This window comes from Dipodomys ordii, unplaced genomic scaffold (genome assembly GCF_000151885.1).
Source record: "Dipodomys ordii isolate 6190 unplaced genomic scaffold, Dord_2.0 Scaffold147, whole genome shotgun sequence".
Taxonomy (NCBI): domain Eukaryota; kingdom Metazoa; phylum Chordata; class Mammalia; order Rodentia; family Heteromyidae; genus Dipodomys; species Dipodomys ordii.
In genome coordinates, this window is record NW_012267363.1 from 1,628,445 (window position 1) to 1,645,993 (window position 17,549).

Here is a 17,549-nt window from a genome sequence, read left to right on the forward strand (position 1 = left end):
CGGGGCGGAGCGGCTCCCGACTCGCTAGCCCCGCCCAGCTGACCCGGCGGCTCTCGCCTCGCCTTGCTCGCTCTTGGCCGGGCGTGCCGGGCCCCCGCCGCCGCCGCCGCCATGTCGGGCCCTTTCGACCTCTCGGTGCAAGATCTCAACGACTTGCTCTCGGATGGCACTGGGTGTTACAGCCTCCCGAGCCAGCCCTGCAACGAAGTCACCCCGAGGATCTACGTGGGCAATGCGTGAGTCTCCCAAGCGGACCGGCGTCCCGCCCACCGGGGGCTGGGGCTGGGGGTATCTCGGGGCGTGAGTCTGGAGGAATCTGGGTGCGACTGGCCCTCCGAGAGCAAAGAACGGGGACTGGGGATGGCGCTGGAGTCGACGCCCACTCCCGCGCGTGGAGCCCCGAGGCTGGATCCGAGCTGGGCCCCGCTATCCTTCCTGGTTGCGGAGTACCGGGAGACCGAGGGGTACCCCGTCTGGTTTCAGCCACCGCCCGCTTGGGGCTCGGCTTTGGGCGGGGTCACGGCTACCATGTTCACTTAGAACAGGTGGCCCTCAATCGCCGGCCCGCGCATCATGTGACAGCTGCCTGGCTCCGCAGTGAGGTCACCGCGGAATGTCTGCCTTCGCTGCCATGGCAACGGGCTGACGTCACAATCCGGGCGGGGGAACTTTCCCTTGGCCCTGTGGTCTTCAGCCTCAGACTAGAAGCTGGGCCTGGGGTCTCCTATGGCCCTTTCTCCTATCTCCAGATAGGGTTGAGACTTAAATGGGAGAAATCAAAATGACAAACTTCATGAGGGGCCTGAGCCATCACCTGGGAAAGGCTGGCTATCAGGAAGTGCACTTTTTGTCACTTAGGAATTCTGAACACCTTGGTTTTTTTTCTCGGCTTTCTGTAATTCAAATTACAATAGTAAGATTTTTCCCAGCAGCAGAAGGAACTGGCGTTAAACATTCTGAGAAATGCTCAAATAGCAGCCAAAAGAATGTCTAGCTTAGGGTGGCCTGAGAGCCAGGTGGGCTCTAAGGACCTGCTTATCAAAGCCGGGAGCTCCTTGGGCTGAGCCCAGGGACTACAAGTCAAACACTGGCATCTCCTCCTCTCATTCTGCACAGGGTGCGAACCCAGAGCAGGTGATTGTGAGACAGGGTTTATGTCCTGTTCATGTGTGTATCTCTTGCCTTACACTTAGGACTTGCTGCTTAAGCCTGACAATGACTGCCTATGAAATGGGGTGATGTGCAGTTAAAGGTGGTTTATAAGGCAGAGCTCAGCTAGGTCTCATCCATCACTCACCATACTGAGCACCTATTATGTGTCAGATACTACAGTGTTCATCCATGACAATGGTACTAATAACGAGGATGTAAATTTGTTGAATCTGAGAAGGCAAGAAAGGGTGTGTGTGTGTGTGTGGAGACCCTTCTGTGTTTTACCAGCAACTGCTTATTGCAATCCTATGTAGTGTCCTGAGCATGGATGGCCACAAAGTCTTACGGTGTCATTGAGAGATCCACTAAACTGCAAAATCCTAGGCAACTTTCCACCCACAACCTATCCAAGCAGTACGTGGGCTTGCTGGCCTCAAACCTGCTTGCCAAGGCAGTTTGGTGAATTCAGCTATTGTTGCTTCCCAAGTAGGAACCAAGGTTATACGTGTGTGGTGGTAGCTCAAGTGGCAAGTGTGATGGCCATCATGAAAGCCACATCCCATGCCCTCTATGAAAATCTGACCTTGACTTAGCCAACTGAGTGCTGGGGCAAAGACTGAATAAAATCAAGGCTCCACCCACATCCCAGAGCAGAGGCGGGACTTGCATAAGCAGTGGTTTCTGGGTCTCCAGGCTTTGCAGTTGATGTGAGTGAGAGAGGCAGAGGGAGGAGGAAGACAGAGCTGGGCTGGACATCAAGAGCAGGATCTTTGCCCAGCTCACCCCTGGATCACACACAAGGACCACTTTGACTGCTGTTTGAATTGGGTTGTTGCTGTAAGATGAAAGAAAAGAGATCAGATACTTTATAACTACCATGGTTCTTTGGGGCCACTCATTCCAAAGTGCTTAGCCTCAGAATTGTGGGTGATGGAACATGGCAGAACAGATCCTCCAAGGGGCCTGGCATGTTATGACTTTATTCTTCCACACTAAGCTACCACTTGTTTACTGAACACCTACTTTGTTCCAGAGTCCATAGTAGGTGCTGGAGAGAAAGATCAGAAGTAGATATGGTTCTTCTCTCAAGTTTCTCAGAGCCTGGGCTTCTGAACAAACAAGCATAGGCCAAGTTGGTTGGAATAGTAGTGCTTACTGCAGAGTCAGGTTCTGGGCACAGAAGGCTCCTCTGACACTAAAAACCACCCAGGCAGTGGCCCTGTGATCACTCCCATTTTTGCCAGAAAGGTTAAGTGGTCTGCTCAAGGTTTCCTAGCTGGTAATTTTAGGGCTAGATTCAGAAACCAGGCTCCAGAGCCCGATTAGTTTTGTTTGGGTTTGTCAGGCACAGTCTTCATTATGTACCTCAGGCTGCTCTCTAACTCACTGACAAGTCTAAGGTGTCCTAGAACTCGTTACTCCTGCCTTAGCCTCCCTGTACTAGGATTACAGGCATACACTGCCACATTTGGCTCTCTACAACCCCCATTTATATTGGCATATATTAGTTATTCAAATGAATTTCATTGTGTTATGGACATTTATGCATATAATGTGCCTTGATCGAATTTGTCCCTTCTATTACTTTTTTTCCTGTTCCCACTCCCCCCCCCACTTTTAAAACTATTTTTTCAGGGTTTTATTACTCTATTTTCACATATGAATGTAAAGTATTTCAATCATGTTCACCCCCTCAAATTCTTGCCTCTTGCTTTCCCCACCCCCACACTGTCTCCCTTTGGCAGTCATGTGTAGATTCTGCATATAAAAGGATAATGATATTTGTCTCTCTCCATCTGCTTTATTTAACATGGTGGTCTCCAGCTCCATCCAGTTTTCCTATAGGTGACATACATAATGTCATTCTTCTGTATGGCTGAGTGGTACCCCATTGTGTATATAGACCACATTGTCACTACTCATTCCTCTTTTGTTGAGCACCTGAGCTGATTCCATAGCTTGGCTGCTGTGCTGGCTACTGCATGAACATGGATGCACAGGTGCAGCTATTGTACACTGACTTGTGTTCCATTGGATGCATGTCCAGGAATAGTACAGCAGAATCACGTGGTAATTCTATTTTTCGTTTGTAAGGAATCTCCATAGTGGCTATGCTAATTTACATTCCCATCAACAGTGTAAAGGGTTTGTTTTTCCTGCATCCTCACTGGCATCTTTTTTGTCTGGTTTCTTCATGTGCTCCCCATTCTGACTGGGGTGAAATGGAATAATCCCAATGTTGCTTTAATTTCTACTTCCTTTATGGTTAAAGATGTTGAGACTTTCCTTATGTATTTATTGGCTATTAGTACTTCTTTGAAAAAATATTTACTTATTTGTATTGGTACTAAGATGTTGTACAGATGTTACTGTTTCATAAGTCAGGTGATGGGTACATTTCTCTCTCTCTCTCTCTCTCTCTCTCCCCTCCCCCCCAGTCATAGGGCTTGAACTCAGGGTCTAGGTGCTGTCCCTGAGCTTTTTTGCTCAAGGCTAATGCTTTACCACTTTGAACCACAGCTCTATTTCCAGTTTTTTTGAGTGGCTAATTGGAAATAAGAGTCTTAAGGGGACTTTTCTGCTCGGGCTAGCTTCAAATCACAGTCTCAGATCTCAGCCTCCTGAGTAGCTAGGATTACAGGGTGTGAGCTTCCGGCTTTAATATTCTTTCTAATGGATGGGTAAAATTCAACTGTGCATAAGTATCACATTTTTTTGACCCACTCATCTATTATAGTGAAACAATGAACATGGATGTGCAATTATCTGTATAGTATTCTGGCTTGTGATATTCTGGGTAGAAGTCCAGGAGTGGTAAGGCTGGTTTGTAGGAAATTCTATGTCCCAGACCACTGTCCCAAGTGATTATACTAAATGTACAGTCCCACCAATAGTGCAATAGGTTCCTTTCCCCCACATCCCAGCCAGCACTTGTGCAAATTCATGCTGTTGGCCTGTTAAATTGGTACTTTTTCTGCGAACATTTCTTACTTCATTTGCCTATTCATTAATTGGATTATTTGTTCTTTTAGTGTTTAATTTCTTGAGTTCTTTATATATTCTAGATATGAATCCCTGTTCAATGTATACCAGGCAAAGATTTTCTTCCATTCTGTAGGTTGTCTCTTTTCCCTGATAATTATTTCCTTTGACATGCAGAAAGCTCTTTGATGTTGTTGTTGGTCAAAGGGCTTGAACTCAGGGCATGGGCCCTGTTTCTGAGCTCTTTTGCTCAAGGCTAGTGCTCTACCACCTTGAGCCATAGCGCTACTTCTAGTTTTCTAGTGGTTAAATGGAGATAAGAGTCTCAGGGGGGCTAGGTGCTGATTGCTCATGCCTGTAATCCTAGCTACACTGGAGGCTGAGATCTGAGGATTGCAGCTCAAAGCCAGCCTGGGCTGGAAAGTTCGTGAGACTCTTATCTCCAATAAACCACGCAGGAAACCGGAAGTGGCACTGTGGCTCAAGTAGTAGAGCTCTAGCCTTGAGCTGAAGAGTTGAGGGACAGCACCCAAGCCCAGAGTTCAAGCCCCATGAACAACCAAAAAAAGAAAGAAAAAAGAAAAAAAGAGTCTCAGGAGGTCTTTCCTGCCCACGCTGGCTTTGAACCATCATCCCAGATCTCAGCCTCCTGAGTTGCAAGGATTACAGGCGAGAGCCACCATTGCCTCAGCTGCAGAAAGCTTTTTTAATCTGATGCCATCCCATTGTCAATTCTTGTTCTTCCTGAACAATTGGAGTCCTGTTCAGAGTCCTTGCCTAGGCTTAGATCTCTTGAGTGTTTGTGCTGAATTCTCCTACAATAGTTTTAATGTTTCAGGTCTTACATTAAAGTCTTTGATCGTTTTGAATTGATTTTTACACATGGTGAGATAGAGATCCATTTTAGACCTTTCATGTGGATAACCAGTTTCCCAGCAGCAATGGTGAAGAAGCTTCTTTTTCTCTAATGCAGAGTTTTGGTTTCTTGGTAAAAAAATCGCATGTCTGTAGCTGTGGAGGCATGTTTCTAGACCTCCTATTCCATCCCATTGATCTATATATTCCTTTGTGGCCATTGCATACCAGAGCCTACTCATTCATTTACTCTTTTGGGCTTGAACTCAGGGCCCCAGCACCATCCTTTAGCTTTTTCACTTAAGGCTGATGCTCTACCACTTGAGCCACAAGTTTACTTCTGGCTTTTTGATGGTTGATTGGAGATAAGAGATAAGTCTCATGGACTTTCCTTCCTGGGTTAGCTTTGAATCAAGATCTTCATATCTCAGCCTCCTGAGTTAGCTAGGATTACTGGAGTGAGCCACTGCTGCCTGGCTCCAGAGCTCCCCCTTTTTAATATACAATTTTATTGTACATATATGAATGTCTACAGAGTATATTTTATTTATTTATTTATTTAGGGTCCAGTCATGGGGCCTGAACTCTGGGCCTGGGTGCTGTCCCTCAGCATTTCAGCTCAAGGCTAGCACTCTACCACTTGAGCCACACCACCACTTCCAGCTTTTTTCTTTTTGCTTATGTGGTGCTGAGGAATTGAACCCAGGGCCTCAGGCATGCAAGGCAAGTGCTCTACCACTGAGCCACCTTCCCAGCCCCTACAGAGTATATTTTATATTCATTGTTTTTAATCCTAAAAATCGATTATACAAAGTTGGGATTTATTTCACTGTTTTTTAAAATTTTTTTTATTATCTTTAAGTAGTTGTACAAAGAAGTTCCCATTCTACAAAACAGTATATAAATACAAAGTGTCTGATAACACTGTCACCCATCACTCCCAACTCACCCTTCTCTCACTTTTCTTCTTCTTTTTTTTAAATTGAGATTAGGTGATTACATAAATTTCACATATTTCACAGTATTATGGAATAGTGATACTTAGTTAAAGTCACAAACACAGTTTAACCTTCACAAGGTAAATTGTCATTATCATGGTCTATAAAGTTTGTGAATTCTATGAGCTTTGACAATACAATTATTTCTTCCACATCAGGCAATATTTACATGTCTTTCCTTTTGCTGTAAGCTGTTCCTTCTTTTCCTCTCATTCCTCTCTTCCCATTGCTGTCTTTGGGTTGTTTAGTTCATTTTCATCTATGTCCAGTGCAGCTGATGGGCCCCTCTGTTGTATGTTTTCCCATTTCCCACTGATTCTGTGTCCTCCTCCTAGCTTCCCTCCATTGCGTGCATATATATATATATATACACACACACACACACACACACACACACACACACACACACACACACACACACACACACACACACACACCATATATGTGATCAAGAACCTGGAGTCATTTAGCAATGATATGACAAAATGAGTGGCAGTCTTTTGTTTCTTGAGTCCTGTTTACTCTATCATATCTCCTTGCATTTTAGCTTTAGCATCCACATATCAGGGAGACCATGTGCCATTTGCCTCTTTGCTCTTGGCTTACCTTGCTCAAAATGATTTGCTCTAGTTCCATCCATTTCCCTGCAAATGTCATTATTTTGTCCTTTCTAATGGCTGTGTAATATTCCATTGTATCTAGGTATCACAATTTTTGGATCTACTCATCTGTAGTGGGGCATCTGGGTTGTTTCCATATCCTGACTATTGTGAACAGTGCTGCAATAAACATGGAGATGCATGTGTCCTTGTATCCTGGTTTCTGTTGTTCAGGATAGATGCTAGGAGTGGTATGGCTGGGTCATAGGGGAGGTCTATAGTTAGCTTTCTGAGGTACCTTCAGACTGCTTTCCAAAGTGGTTGTATTAGTACACATTCCCACCAGCAATGCAGTAGGGTTCCTCTTCCAGAGGAGCATGAAGCCACGAGGAGCAAACAAGAATATACTGCCGAGAGTGGTGAAAGATGAGAAATTGCCTGTCTGTAGAAAAGGTGGCACAGGGTGGCATAAGGCACAGCATGGGCATGAAAGTGCCAGTCTATTTGGGGAAGCTGCTGTAATTGGAGATGGCTGGAAGAGGGGAGAGGTCATAAGAGGAGTGGGAGAAGCCCGCAGGAGCCGGTGCATAGAAAGTCCCTTTGCTTTGTCAAGAGTCTGTGTCCATCTTCAGTCAAGGGGCTGCAGTGTGTCAATTCACCACCCCCTACTGTTCTCTCCTGTCCAGGACTGTGGCTCAGGACATCCCCAAGCTGCAAAAACTGGGCATCACCCATGTCCTAAATGCTGCCGAGGGCAGATCCTTCATGCACGTCAACACCAATGCCAACTTTTACAAGGACTCCGGCATCACCTACCTGGGCATCAAGGCCAATGACACACAGGAATTCAACCTAAGTGCATACTTTGAAAGGGCTGCAGACTTTATTGACCAGGCCTTGGCTCACAAGAACGGTAAGGGACCTGTCACCCAGGAAATCATGCGTGGCAGCTTTGACCTGGGCTGTCCTAGTCCACAGGCCCCAGCGGCCTCCCTTTGTCCAAAGAAAACTTAGTAAACAGTTTCCTAGTCTACTAGGTACCCAGCACAGGTTTCAGGCTCGGAAGAGAAGTTTTGCTTTATGTTTTGCTCATATTGGTGCTTAAACTCAGGGCCTTGAACTTGCTGGGCTGGGTGCTCTGCCATTCGAGCCATGCCTCGAACCTGGCTTTTTACTGGTTATTTTGGGGGCTGAAGTTTCACAGGCTTTTCTGTCCAGTCTGGCTTTGCACTGTGATCTTCCAAGTCTTAGTCTCCTGACTAATTAGGACTACAGATGTGAGCTCCAGTGCCCTGCTCTAGAAGGTTTTCGTTTTTCTTTTTTGAATTGCATGTTCATTTAATTTTTCTTCACTAGCATACTTTACTGTACAAAGAGAGTTTCCTTGTGGGCTGGGAAGGTGGCTCAGTGGTAGAGCACTTGCCTTGCATGCCTGAGGCCCTGAGTTCGATTCCTCAGCACCACATAAGCAAAAAGAAAAAAGCTGGAAGTGGCGCTCAAGTGGTAGAGCCCTAGCCTTGAGCTGAAGAGCTGAGGGACAGTGCCCAGGCCCAGAGTTCAGGCCCCACAACCGGACCCAAAAAAAAAAAAAAAGAGAGTTTCCTTGTGACATTCGCACATATATACAAATGTATTCCAGTCAGTCTCATCCCCATCACTTTCCCTTACCTCCTTCTCCATCTTAAACATCTTTTAACTGGTTCCACTATTTTGTTGTATGTGTGCCAATGCTGGGGCTTGAACTCAGGGCCTGGGCCCTGTCCCTGAGCTTTTTTTTTTTTTTTTTTTTTCGGTTGTGGGGCTTGAACTCTGGGCCTGGGCGCTGTCCCTCAGCTCTTCAGCTCAAGGCGAGCGCTCTACCACTTGAGCTACAGAGCCACTTCCGGTTTTCTGGTGTTTTTTTTGGAGATAGGAGTCTCACGGTCTCTCCTGCCCGGGCTGGCTTTGAACCGTGATCCTCAGATCTCAGCCTCCTGAGTAGCTAGGATTACAGGCGTGAGCCACCAGCGCCCAGCTCCCTGAGCTTTTTTACTCAAGGCTTGCCAGCTCTCTACTACTTGAGCCACAGCTCCATTTCTGACTTTTTGGAAGTTCACTGGAGGTAAGAGTCCCACATATTTTCCTGCCCTGGCTGGCTTTGAACCATAATACTCAGATCTCAGCTTCCTGAGTAGCTAGGATTGCAGATATGAGCAGCCAGCTCCTGGCCATTTTTTTTTTTTTTGACAGTCCTGGGCCTTGAACTCAAGCCCTAGGTGCTGTCCCTGAGCCTCTTTGTGCTCAAGGCTAGCACTCTACCACTTGAGCCACAGCACCATTTCTGGCTTTTTCTGAGTAGTTTATTGGAGATGAGAGTCTCACAGGGACTTTCTTCCCAGGCTGGCTTCTACTGTGATCCTCAGATCTCAGCCTCCTGAATAGCTAGGATTACAGGTGTATGCTACCAGGCGAGTGTTCTGCCACCTGAGCCACAGTGCCACTTCCAGTTTTCTGGTTGTTTATTGGAGATGAGTCTCACAGGCTTCCTTGGTTGGACTGTCTTTGAACCATGATCCTCAGAGCTCAGCCTCCTGAGTAGCTAGGATTATAGGTGTGAGCCTCCTACGCCCGGCAGGAGAGAAGTTTTATGGACTAGGGAAACAGCAAACCCCACTAACAGGCTTTTTAGTGGTCCTTCAAGGTCACTATGACCTCCCCCTCCTCCCAGCTCCCTGCCCTCCCACACCTGTACCCAACCCCTCACCCTGTGGCTAGAGAACATAGGGGACAAGAGGCTATGACAGGGGTAGGTTTTGCTCTCCATCTTGGTAATGACTTGGTAGTATCCATTCAGAGGGGCCTGAGCAATTTCTGGGTGCTGCTTAGGTGGTTGAGGGAGGCTGTTGGAGGGTGTGGTGTAGGAGCTTTGCCTGGAAGCATGGTGGACTTGTGTGCTTATCTACCCAGGCTGGCTTCAAGCTGTTCTTGGACTCCTGAGTAACTAGGTTTATAGGCATGAACTTCTGTGCCTGGCTTGTGGATGAGTTTTGACATGCATCATGGAATGATCGTGTGCCCTAGCTCACTGTATCTTCCCATTTCTTATAGGCCGGGTGCTTGTCCACTGCCGAGAGGGTTACAGCCGCTCCCCAACTCTAGTCATCGCATACCTGATGATGCGCCAGAAGATGGACGTCAGGTCTGCTGTGAGCATTGTGAGGCAGAACCGTGAGATCGGCCCCAACGACGGCTTCCTGGCCCAGCTCTGCCACCTCAATGGCAGACTCATCAGGGAGGGGAAGTTGAAACTGTAGGGTGCCCTCATGGCCTCTTTTCTGGAGGTCTGACATGGGGAGGCCCTGGCCGAGGCTGTCCCAAGCCACCATGTTTAAGAATCACAGTGTCCCCCACCCCCAGAGTCACACAGCACTCGTCTATCCCAACACAGCCCAGGGCCACTTCCCCCCTGGGGAGCACATAAAAAAGCTTGCTGAGGAGGGCATTCTTGTTCCCTTCTTGTCCTGTTCTTCTCATTGATGTCTTGTCCCTGAGGTGGTGAAGGGTCACCCAGGGAGGCCTGCAGTGTGCAGTCCTCTTGATGGCCCAGAACAGAGGGTTGAGGGAGTATTTAAGGCATGATGTGTTTCAGAGGGGTCCTTAGGACCCTCCCTCACTCCCCAACTATGGAGACCTTATCACCTTGAGCCTAGTAAAGGTCAGATGGTTACCTGTCACCTATCACCTGGTCTCCTCGCTTTCCACTCCCTGCTCTGGACTCCAGTGAGGAGATGGAAATTCTCATGAAGAGTCTGTCTTTGAATGCTTTCCCTAATGAGAAATATCTACTCCACCAAGAGGCCCCCTGGGGTAGACAGACTTTCCCAGAGGACTCAGCTCCATCTAGAATTTTCAAAATGTGGCTTTTGGAAGCTTGATTTCTTTTTTTTTAAATCTATATTTTTAATTGTAAAGATATTGTACAGAGGGGTTACAGTTACATGAGTAAGGTAATGAGTACATTTCCTGTCCAGCATTGTTATCCCCTCCTTTGTTTTCCCCCTACCATCCCTTCCCTCCCCACCTCCCCAACTTCTCCCTAGGAAGCTTGATTTCTCAATCTGCTCTTGGGGAATTTTTTTCCCCCTGGGACCCGATCTATTCCTTTACTTCTTAGAAGAATGAGGTCTCAGGGCATATTGAGGTCCAGCCTATTAAAAAGAAAAATCCAAAAACCAACCCCATTGTTTGGAGAAATTACAAGGGTTTTGTCTTGAATTGTAGTGTTGGCCAAGCCCAAGACACTCAAGCTAATGGCTTTCTGTCCAGGTTGCTATTCCAAGAACAGAAAGCAGAAGCTGGCCAATTACAGCATGTATGTGTATGGGGGTAGGGGTGCCTCTTTCATATAGCCTGGGGTGCTGGCAGGGAAATGAAGGGTCCTACCTATAGGTGGCTCTAATAGCTCTCTGCTGGCAGTACTGGAGACAGATGAGGCCTTCATTCATGGCAGAGTCAACAAACCAAAACAAAAAAAGATCCCAGCCGGGCACTGGTGGCTCACGCCTGTAATCCTAGCTACTCAGGAGGCTGAAATCTGAGGATCTCAGTTCAAAGCCAGCCCAGGCAGGAAAGCCTGTGAGACTTACCTCCAATAAACCACCAGAAAACCAGAAGTGGCACTGTGGCTCCAGTGGTAGAGCACTAGCCTTGAGCTGAAGAGCTGAGGGACCAGCGCCCAGGCCTAGAGTTCAAGCCCCACAACCGACAAAACAAAACAAAAAACCCCCAAACATCCAATTAGGGAGTTTTCAGGATGATGTTTGAATGGGTCAGCCTTCACACGCGTGCACATTTGTCAGAAGATAGTGTTATTTTGAACAGTCTTATTGGAGCAATCTGTTCTTGTTTGAAAGAAAAGGCCGAGATGCTGTGTATATCTTCAGGGTCACTCAGGATGGCAGAGTGGGCCACACCTCAGCACCTGGTGTATGGGTGTCTCATCAAAGTGGATGCAATTCCCTTCTGTATGGAAGTGTCAAATGTTGGAGTGTTATTCCAGAAGGTGTGTCCCAGCTGAATTCACGTGGAATCCCTTGCACATCTTTGCAAGAGAAGACTTTGCAAGAGAAGTCAAAGACATATTAGGGATTTTTTGTTGTTGTTGTTGCCTATTTAAAATTTAGCTTTCCATTTAAAATTGTGTTAGCACATCAAGTGGGGAATGTGTTTTTCCAAGCTGCCTGGGAGCATCTTGGTTAAGAGGCGGAGAGGCAAGAGCCCCTTAAGGCCTTACTCCCAGATATAAAGCTCTCTACTAGGAGCAAGGTGACAGTCACTGTCCCCATTTCCCTCTGTGACCATAGCTGTCCTGAATAGCTAGGATCTGCCATCTTTTCTGGCTACTGAGCTGTCTAGGTTGGCTTGCAGGAGTGCAGGGGGCATCTGCTTAGCAGTGGGCTGGCTTCTGTTCCCATCTGACTTAACCTGATGCTCACAGTGAATCAGAAATTGACAGAATCTGTTCCTGTAATGTTAGCTCCCCCACCCCCATCCAAAAGACCTGGTATACAGGATGATGAAGGGTGTACCCCAGAGTTGCCTGGCTTTTTAAGGTAGAATAGGGCAAAATTTCAAGCCTCTCAAACAAGTTCCCTGGGGGGAACTCCAGGCATGTGGCTCATCCCTGCCCTCACCCTGGAGAAGGAAGGGAAAAGCACCATCCCCAGTGGGTTAGAGTGTGCAGTTCTTCATCCAGTCACAGGAAGCAGCCCTAAGGCAGCCCATAAGACGGCCACAACCACTTGGGCGGTGAACATGGCCTCTTGAAGGCCTCTGTTGGACATAAGGAAAAAGGGCTATTGGTAGGGTCATTGCTTTTCCTCTGGGATTATTTTGCCTTTTGTGTGTGTGTGTGTGTGTGTGTGTGCCAGTACTGGGATGTGAACTCAGGACCTTGTGCTCTTGCTTGGCTTTTTAGCTCAAGGCTGGTGTGCTACCATTCATGCCACAGCTCCACTATTGGCTTTTTGCTGGTTAATTGGAGATGAGAATCTCATGGATTTTTGTGCCAAGGCTGGCTTTGAAACATGATCTTCAGATCTCAGTCTCCTGAGTAGCTAGGATTACAGGCAGGAGCCACTGTGCCCAGCTTGGAGTCCTTTGCTTAGAATTTAGGGTTTTTTTTTGATCACCTTTAATCCCTAGAACCCCAGGTTTAGCTTCTCTCTTAATCAAAACATGAGTCAATTTTAAGAGGTACCACACACTCAGCTGTGAGTGGGGGCCTTTCTTGATCGGCCTTAGACCCCTGGGAAGGGGTGGACTAGGAACTCAGGGTACCCTTCTCCCCTCCTTAGACAGGATCCCTTTCTTGGACTGTAAGAGACCCCACCCCCACCCCCATCCAGCACAAGTTAAGAATGTCAGGTTCCCCCCCCCTTTAGTCTCCAAGCAATCTACCTTCCCATAAGTTAGGCTTGTTTCCCTGTCACTCTGAGTTATCTTGAGAGTATAAGCCACCACCTCCATCACACAAGGGATTCTTCTAAAAGACTTCCAAGGTCTCCCAGAATCCCTTCTTTGGAATTTAACACCTGTGAGAAATTAGAGGGCATGCATAGCCATGCCAGAAGGTGGCGCTGCGATCATCGTGGTGACAATGGCTCACACTTGGGAAAGGGAATGTCAGGGCCTTTGCTGCTCTGTTCTTGAAATGTGAATAGATGCTAAGAGGCTCATGTTTTAATCAGATAAGCACTGATCTTAAATATGAAGGTAGTAGGAGCTTTCCTTGCAGGAAAATTTTCTTTGTCATAAAACTGGTGTCAGGAATCATTGAAGAAGCCAATGAGGATTCTCTCCGGATTGAAAACAGAGATGTCTCAGGGTGCGAGAGAAGACTGGTTGGAAGCGTAACCTTTGTTCCTGATTACCAACTGCCAGCCTTGAGGGGGATTTGTGAAAACATTTAAATTGGGCTCTGATGGGTTATAGCTCGGGCCAAATATGTGTGAGGCCCTGGGTTCCATCCCCAGCACTGCAAAAAAAAAAAAAAAAGGCAAGTTTTATGCCTGTTGCATCACCAATAAATGTGTTAAAACACTCAAATTGTAGCCAAAATAAATGTCTTAACAAAGAAATAGGTTCTTTTTGGTCCTTCTTGCCACAGTTTGCTTTGTGTTTGCTTTTTCTTAATTTTAAAGAATTATCTAGAAACTAACACCCCTCCACGTACCACCCAAGCTAGTTAAAAGTCCCAAAGTAATTATATTTATGCAATAGGTATTTATTGGACCTTCCAAGTACCAAAATTCCTGTGTTAGCAATGTTCATGGGCAACGTGGCCCCTCCTGAACAAAGAAGATTTATGTTCCTAAGAAAACAGGCATATCAGTGTTCTCACCGGATGCTGAGTAGAGGGCATTGTGGGATTTCTGTGATCCTGCAATAGGCAGCTTGCGCCTCCTCCATGCTGCCATTTCTCCTCACCTGGTCCTCTTCTCCTCTGAGTCAGAGAAGAGTCAGGCACTAGCGGCTCATGCCTGAAATTCTAGCTACTCAAGAGGCTGAGATCTTAGGATCTCAGTTCAAAGACAGCTTGAGCAAGCAAGTTCATGAGACTTGAATAAGGCATCTAAGAGCCAAAAATAGAGCTGTAGTTCAAGTGGTAGGGTGCTAGCCTAGTAACATGAGAACCCCCCATATTGTAATAATTATAAAACAATAACAATAGGCCAGGAGCTGGTGGCTCAAGCCTGTAATCCTAGCTACTCAGGAGGCTGAGATCTGAGGACTGCGGTTCCAAGCCAGCTCAGGCAAGAAGGGCTGTGAGACTCATCTGCAGTGAACACCAGAAAACCAGGAGTGGCGCTGTGGCTCAGTTGGTAGAGCACTAGCCTTGAGGAGAAGATCTCAGAGACAGTGCCCAGGCCCTGAGTTCAAATCCCATGACCAACAAAAAAAATTTTTTTTTAATGCCGTGTGCTAGAAAAAAAAAAAAAAAGCGTACCCGACGGATGTGGAGTAAAAGGAAAATCCATCCAGGGAGAATGAAAGATGGCTTAGCCATGTTTGGAAGACAGTTTGATGGTTTCTTAGAAAAGTAGACATATTCTTCCTTACAGTCCAGGAGTATGCTCTTTGGTATTTATCCAAATGATTTGAAATTTTATGTGCACATAAAATCCTGCACACAAGCATTTTCAGCAGCTTTCTCCCTAATTGCCCAAACCTGGAAGCCACCAAGATGTCCTTCAGCAGATGATGAGATGGATGGCGGGGTATCAAGGTAATGGAATATTATTATTGCAAAAAGAAATGGGCTGGTGGCCAGGTCCTGGTGGCTCATGCCTGTAATCCTAGCCACATAGGAGACAGCTCTGAGGATTGCAAATCAACTCTGACAGGAAAGTAAGAAAGCTGACCAAGGGTGAGGCCTTGAGCAAACCCCAGTACTGGCCACAAACAAAAATGAGTGAGTACAACAGGAAAACACAAGGAAATGCAAATGTAGGCTACTAGATGACAAGCCCATCTGAAGAGGCTCCATCCTGTATGAGGCCAACCTGCAACATTGTGGAAAAAGTAAAACAGAAGAGAGCAGTGGTTCCCAGTGTTGGGAGAAATGGGGGGATGGAGAGATGAAATGTGGAAACTTAGGGGGACAGTATCCCCCCCATAATGATACTAGGTGGATACCTTGTATCCTGCATTTTTAAAAATGCATAGAATGTACGAGCCACAAGAATGAACCCTGGGGCTGGGAAGGTGGCTCAGTGGTAAAGCGCTTGCCTTGCGTGAATGAGGCCCTAGGTTCGATTCCTCAGCACCACATAAGCAGAAAAAAAAAAAAGCCAGAAGTGGCACTGTGGCTCAAGTGGTAGAGTGCTAGCCTTGAGCTGAATTGCTGAGGGACAGTGCCCAGGCCCAGAGTTCAGGCCCACGACTGGACCAAAAAAAAAAAAAAAGAATGAACCCTGGAGGGAGGTGTGGCTCACCCCTGTAATCCTAGCTACTCAGGAGGTTGAGATGTGAGGATCACAGTTCAAAGCCAGCCTAGGCAGGAAAGGCTATGAAACGTCTCTCTCCAATTAACTACCAAAATAAAGCCAGAGGTAGAGCTGTGGCTCAAGTGGTAGAGCACCAGACTTGAGGGAAGAGGCTAAGGGTCAGCGTCCAGGCCCTAAAATCAAGCCCTGAAATACAAATTAAAATCAGAAAATGTCTTATGTTCATTTGTTCTTTAGTGCTGGGGACCAATTCCAGGGAAGTACTCTTCCATGGGCTACATCTCCTTCCAGTAGTGGTCTCTTTCTCTTTTTCTCTTTCTCTTTCTCTCCTCTTCTTCCTCCTCCCCTTCCCCAGCTTCCCATTCCCCATCTCCCTCTCTCCCTCTTTCTCCTCTTGGCCCCTAAGTCTTTTCCTGATGGAAGCGATCACTTTCTAGCTGGTGCTGAAGTTAGGAGGAGTTGGAATACATCTCTACAGGGCTGCTGGAAGGAAACACGAACCCCTTTCCTCCTTGAATGCACAGACAGGCTGGGAGAACCGCCTCTCTAGAAATTCATGTGCAACTGTTAAATGTAAGTTTCACAAGGTTGCAGCTCGAGCTCTGGTGGTGACCTTGTGGTGAAACAAGCTGCCACGTGTTGAAAGTTGTCTCTCTCCCAAATTCCCACAGAAGTCCTAGTAACCCCCTGTACCTCAGGAGGTGGCCAGGTGGTCACCACATTGATTAAATGAGGTCATTAGGACAGTCCCTTAGCCTTTAGGACTGGAGTCTTCATAAAGAAGGGGGCATTTAGACACAGAACACAGTGTCCTGTGTGAAGAGGAGGATGGCAGGGGTTGGGGGGGTGGGGGGTGCTTCTATAAGGCCAAGGAGCTCCGAATGAGCCAACCTTGACAACATCTTAATCTTGGACTTCCCATCTCCAGATCTATAAGACAAACTTTAGTTGTTTTAAATAGTTATGACAGCCAGTCCTAGCAAATGATCAAACATGCACTTACATTTTACTAGTGGGATTGAGAATCAGTGTTTTAATACATTTATTGGTGATGTAACAGGCATGAAACTTGCCGCCACCACCACCACCACCTCCTCCTCCTCCTCCTCCTCCTCCTCCTCCTCCTCCTCTTCCTCCTCCTCCTCCCCCCCCCATCCAGGGCCCAAGCTATAACCCCTCAGAGCCCTATAAAAGATACCAAGAAGTACTAAATGGTTCACATCCCCAGGCATAAGGCTTGTTTCTACCTAGAAAGAATCTTAGTTTTTTTTTAAGCCAACAAACAAAAACTAAATTTTGGATACATATAACATAGAGAACTCTCCAAGGAAGTAGATGTCATTATAAAAGACTAATAGAAGCTGTTCATTATTTTGATTGTGTGGATGGATGAGCAGATCTATACACATACAATTGTGTAGAATGCACACATACAATTGTGTAGAATGCACACATACAATTGTGTAGAATGCACACATTTGTGCAACATCTGGGTTGTGACCTGTGCTTATAGGTTCACAGGATGTTAGCACTGGGAGACACTCAGTAAAGGGCGTGCAAAATCTTTCAGTTCTTACAAGTGCCTGTGAATTTAGAATCATCTCAAAGCCTTTAATGAATTTAAAATTACTTTATACAAAGATGTTCACAGCAGTCTTACTAGGAATGAAAAAGATTGTAAATAACCTAAACTACCCACAACAGAAATCAGCCAGAAACCCTGCAGATTTAACACCTGAAAACATTGTAGAACTGAATAATGACAAGTTTGTGGTCCCAGTAAAGAGTTGTCTGTGATGTCACGTGAAATGAAAGAACAAATGGCAGATATGGCAGCAGGTCCTTCTGAGTCTTCCCATGAAAATTCCTATTTTGGTTCTCCATAAAATCGTAAGTAGGGCTGGGAAGGTGGCTCAGTGGTAGAGCGCTTGCCTTGCATGCCTGAGGCCCTGGGTTCCATCCCCAGCACTGCAAAA

At 46.5% G+C, this 17,549-nt stretch overlaps 1 protein-coding gene across 1 annotated transcript; it reads left to right on the forward strand.

Moving 5' to 3' along the window:
* The first annotated feature begins 52 nt into the window (after window positions 1–52).
* Window positions 53–10,529, forward strand: Dusp3 (dual specificity phosphatase 3). Its single transcript, XM_013031973.1, has 3 exons — window positions 53–236; window positions 7,273–7,499; window positions 9,674–10,529. Exons 1-3 carry the CDS (start codon window positions 112–114, stop codon window positions 9,877–9,879), a joined length of 558 nt encoding a protein of 185 aa, XP_012887427.1. The 5' UTR covers window positions 53–111; the 3' UTR covers window positions 9,880–10,529.
* Window positions 10,530–17,549: the final 7,020 nt, after the last annotated feature.

Coding starts and splice junctions, on each gene's coding strand:
- Dusp3 (XM_013031973.1), top strand. CDS start 112: ATGTCGGGCCCTTTCGACCTCTCGGTGCAAGATCTCAACGACTTGCTC. Junction 237..7,272: donor AGGATCTACGTGGGCAATGC/GTGAGTCTCCCA, acceptor TCTCCTGTCCAG/GACTGTGGCTCAGGACATCC. Junction 7,500..9,673: donor GGCCTTGGCTCACAAGAACG/GTAAGGGACCTG, acceptor CATTTCTTATAG/GCCGGGTGCTTGTCCACTGC.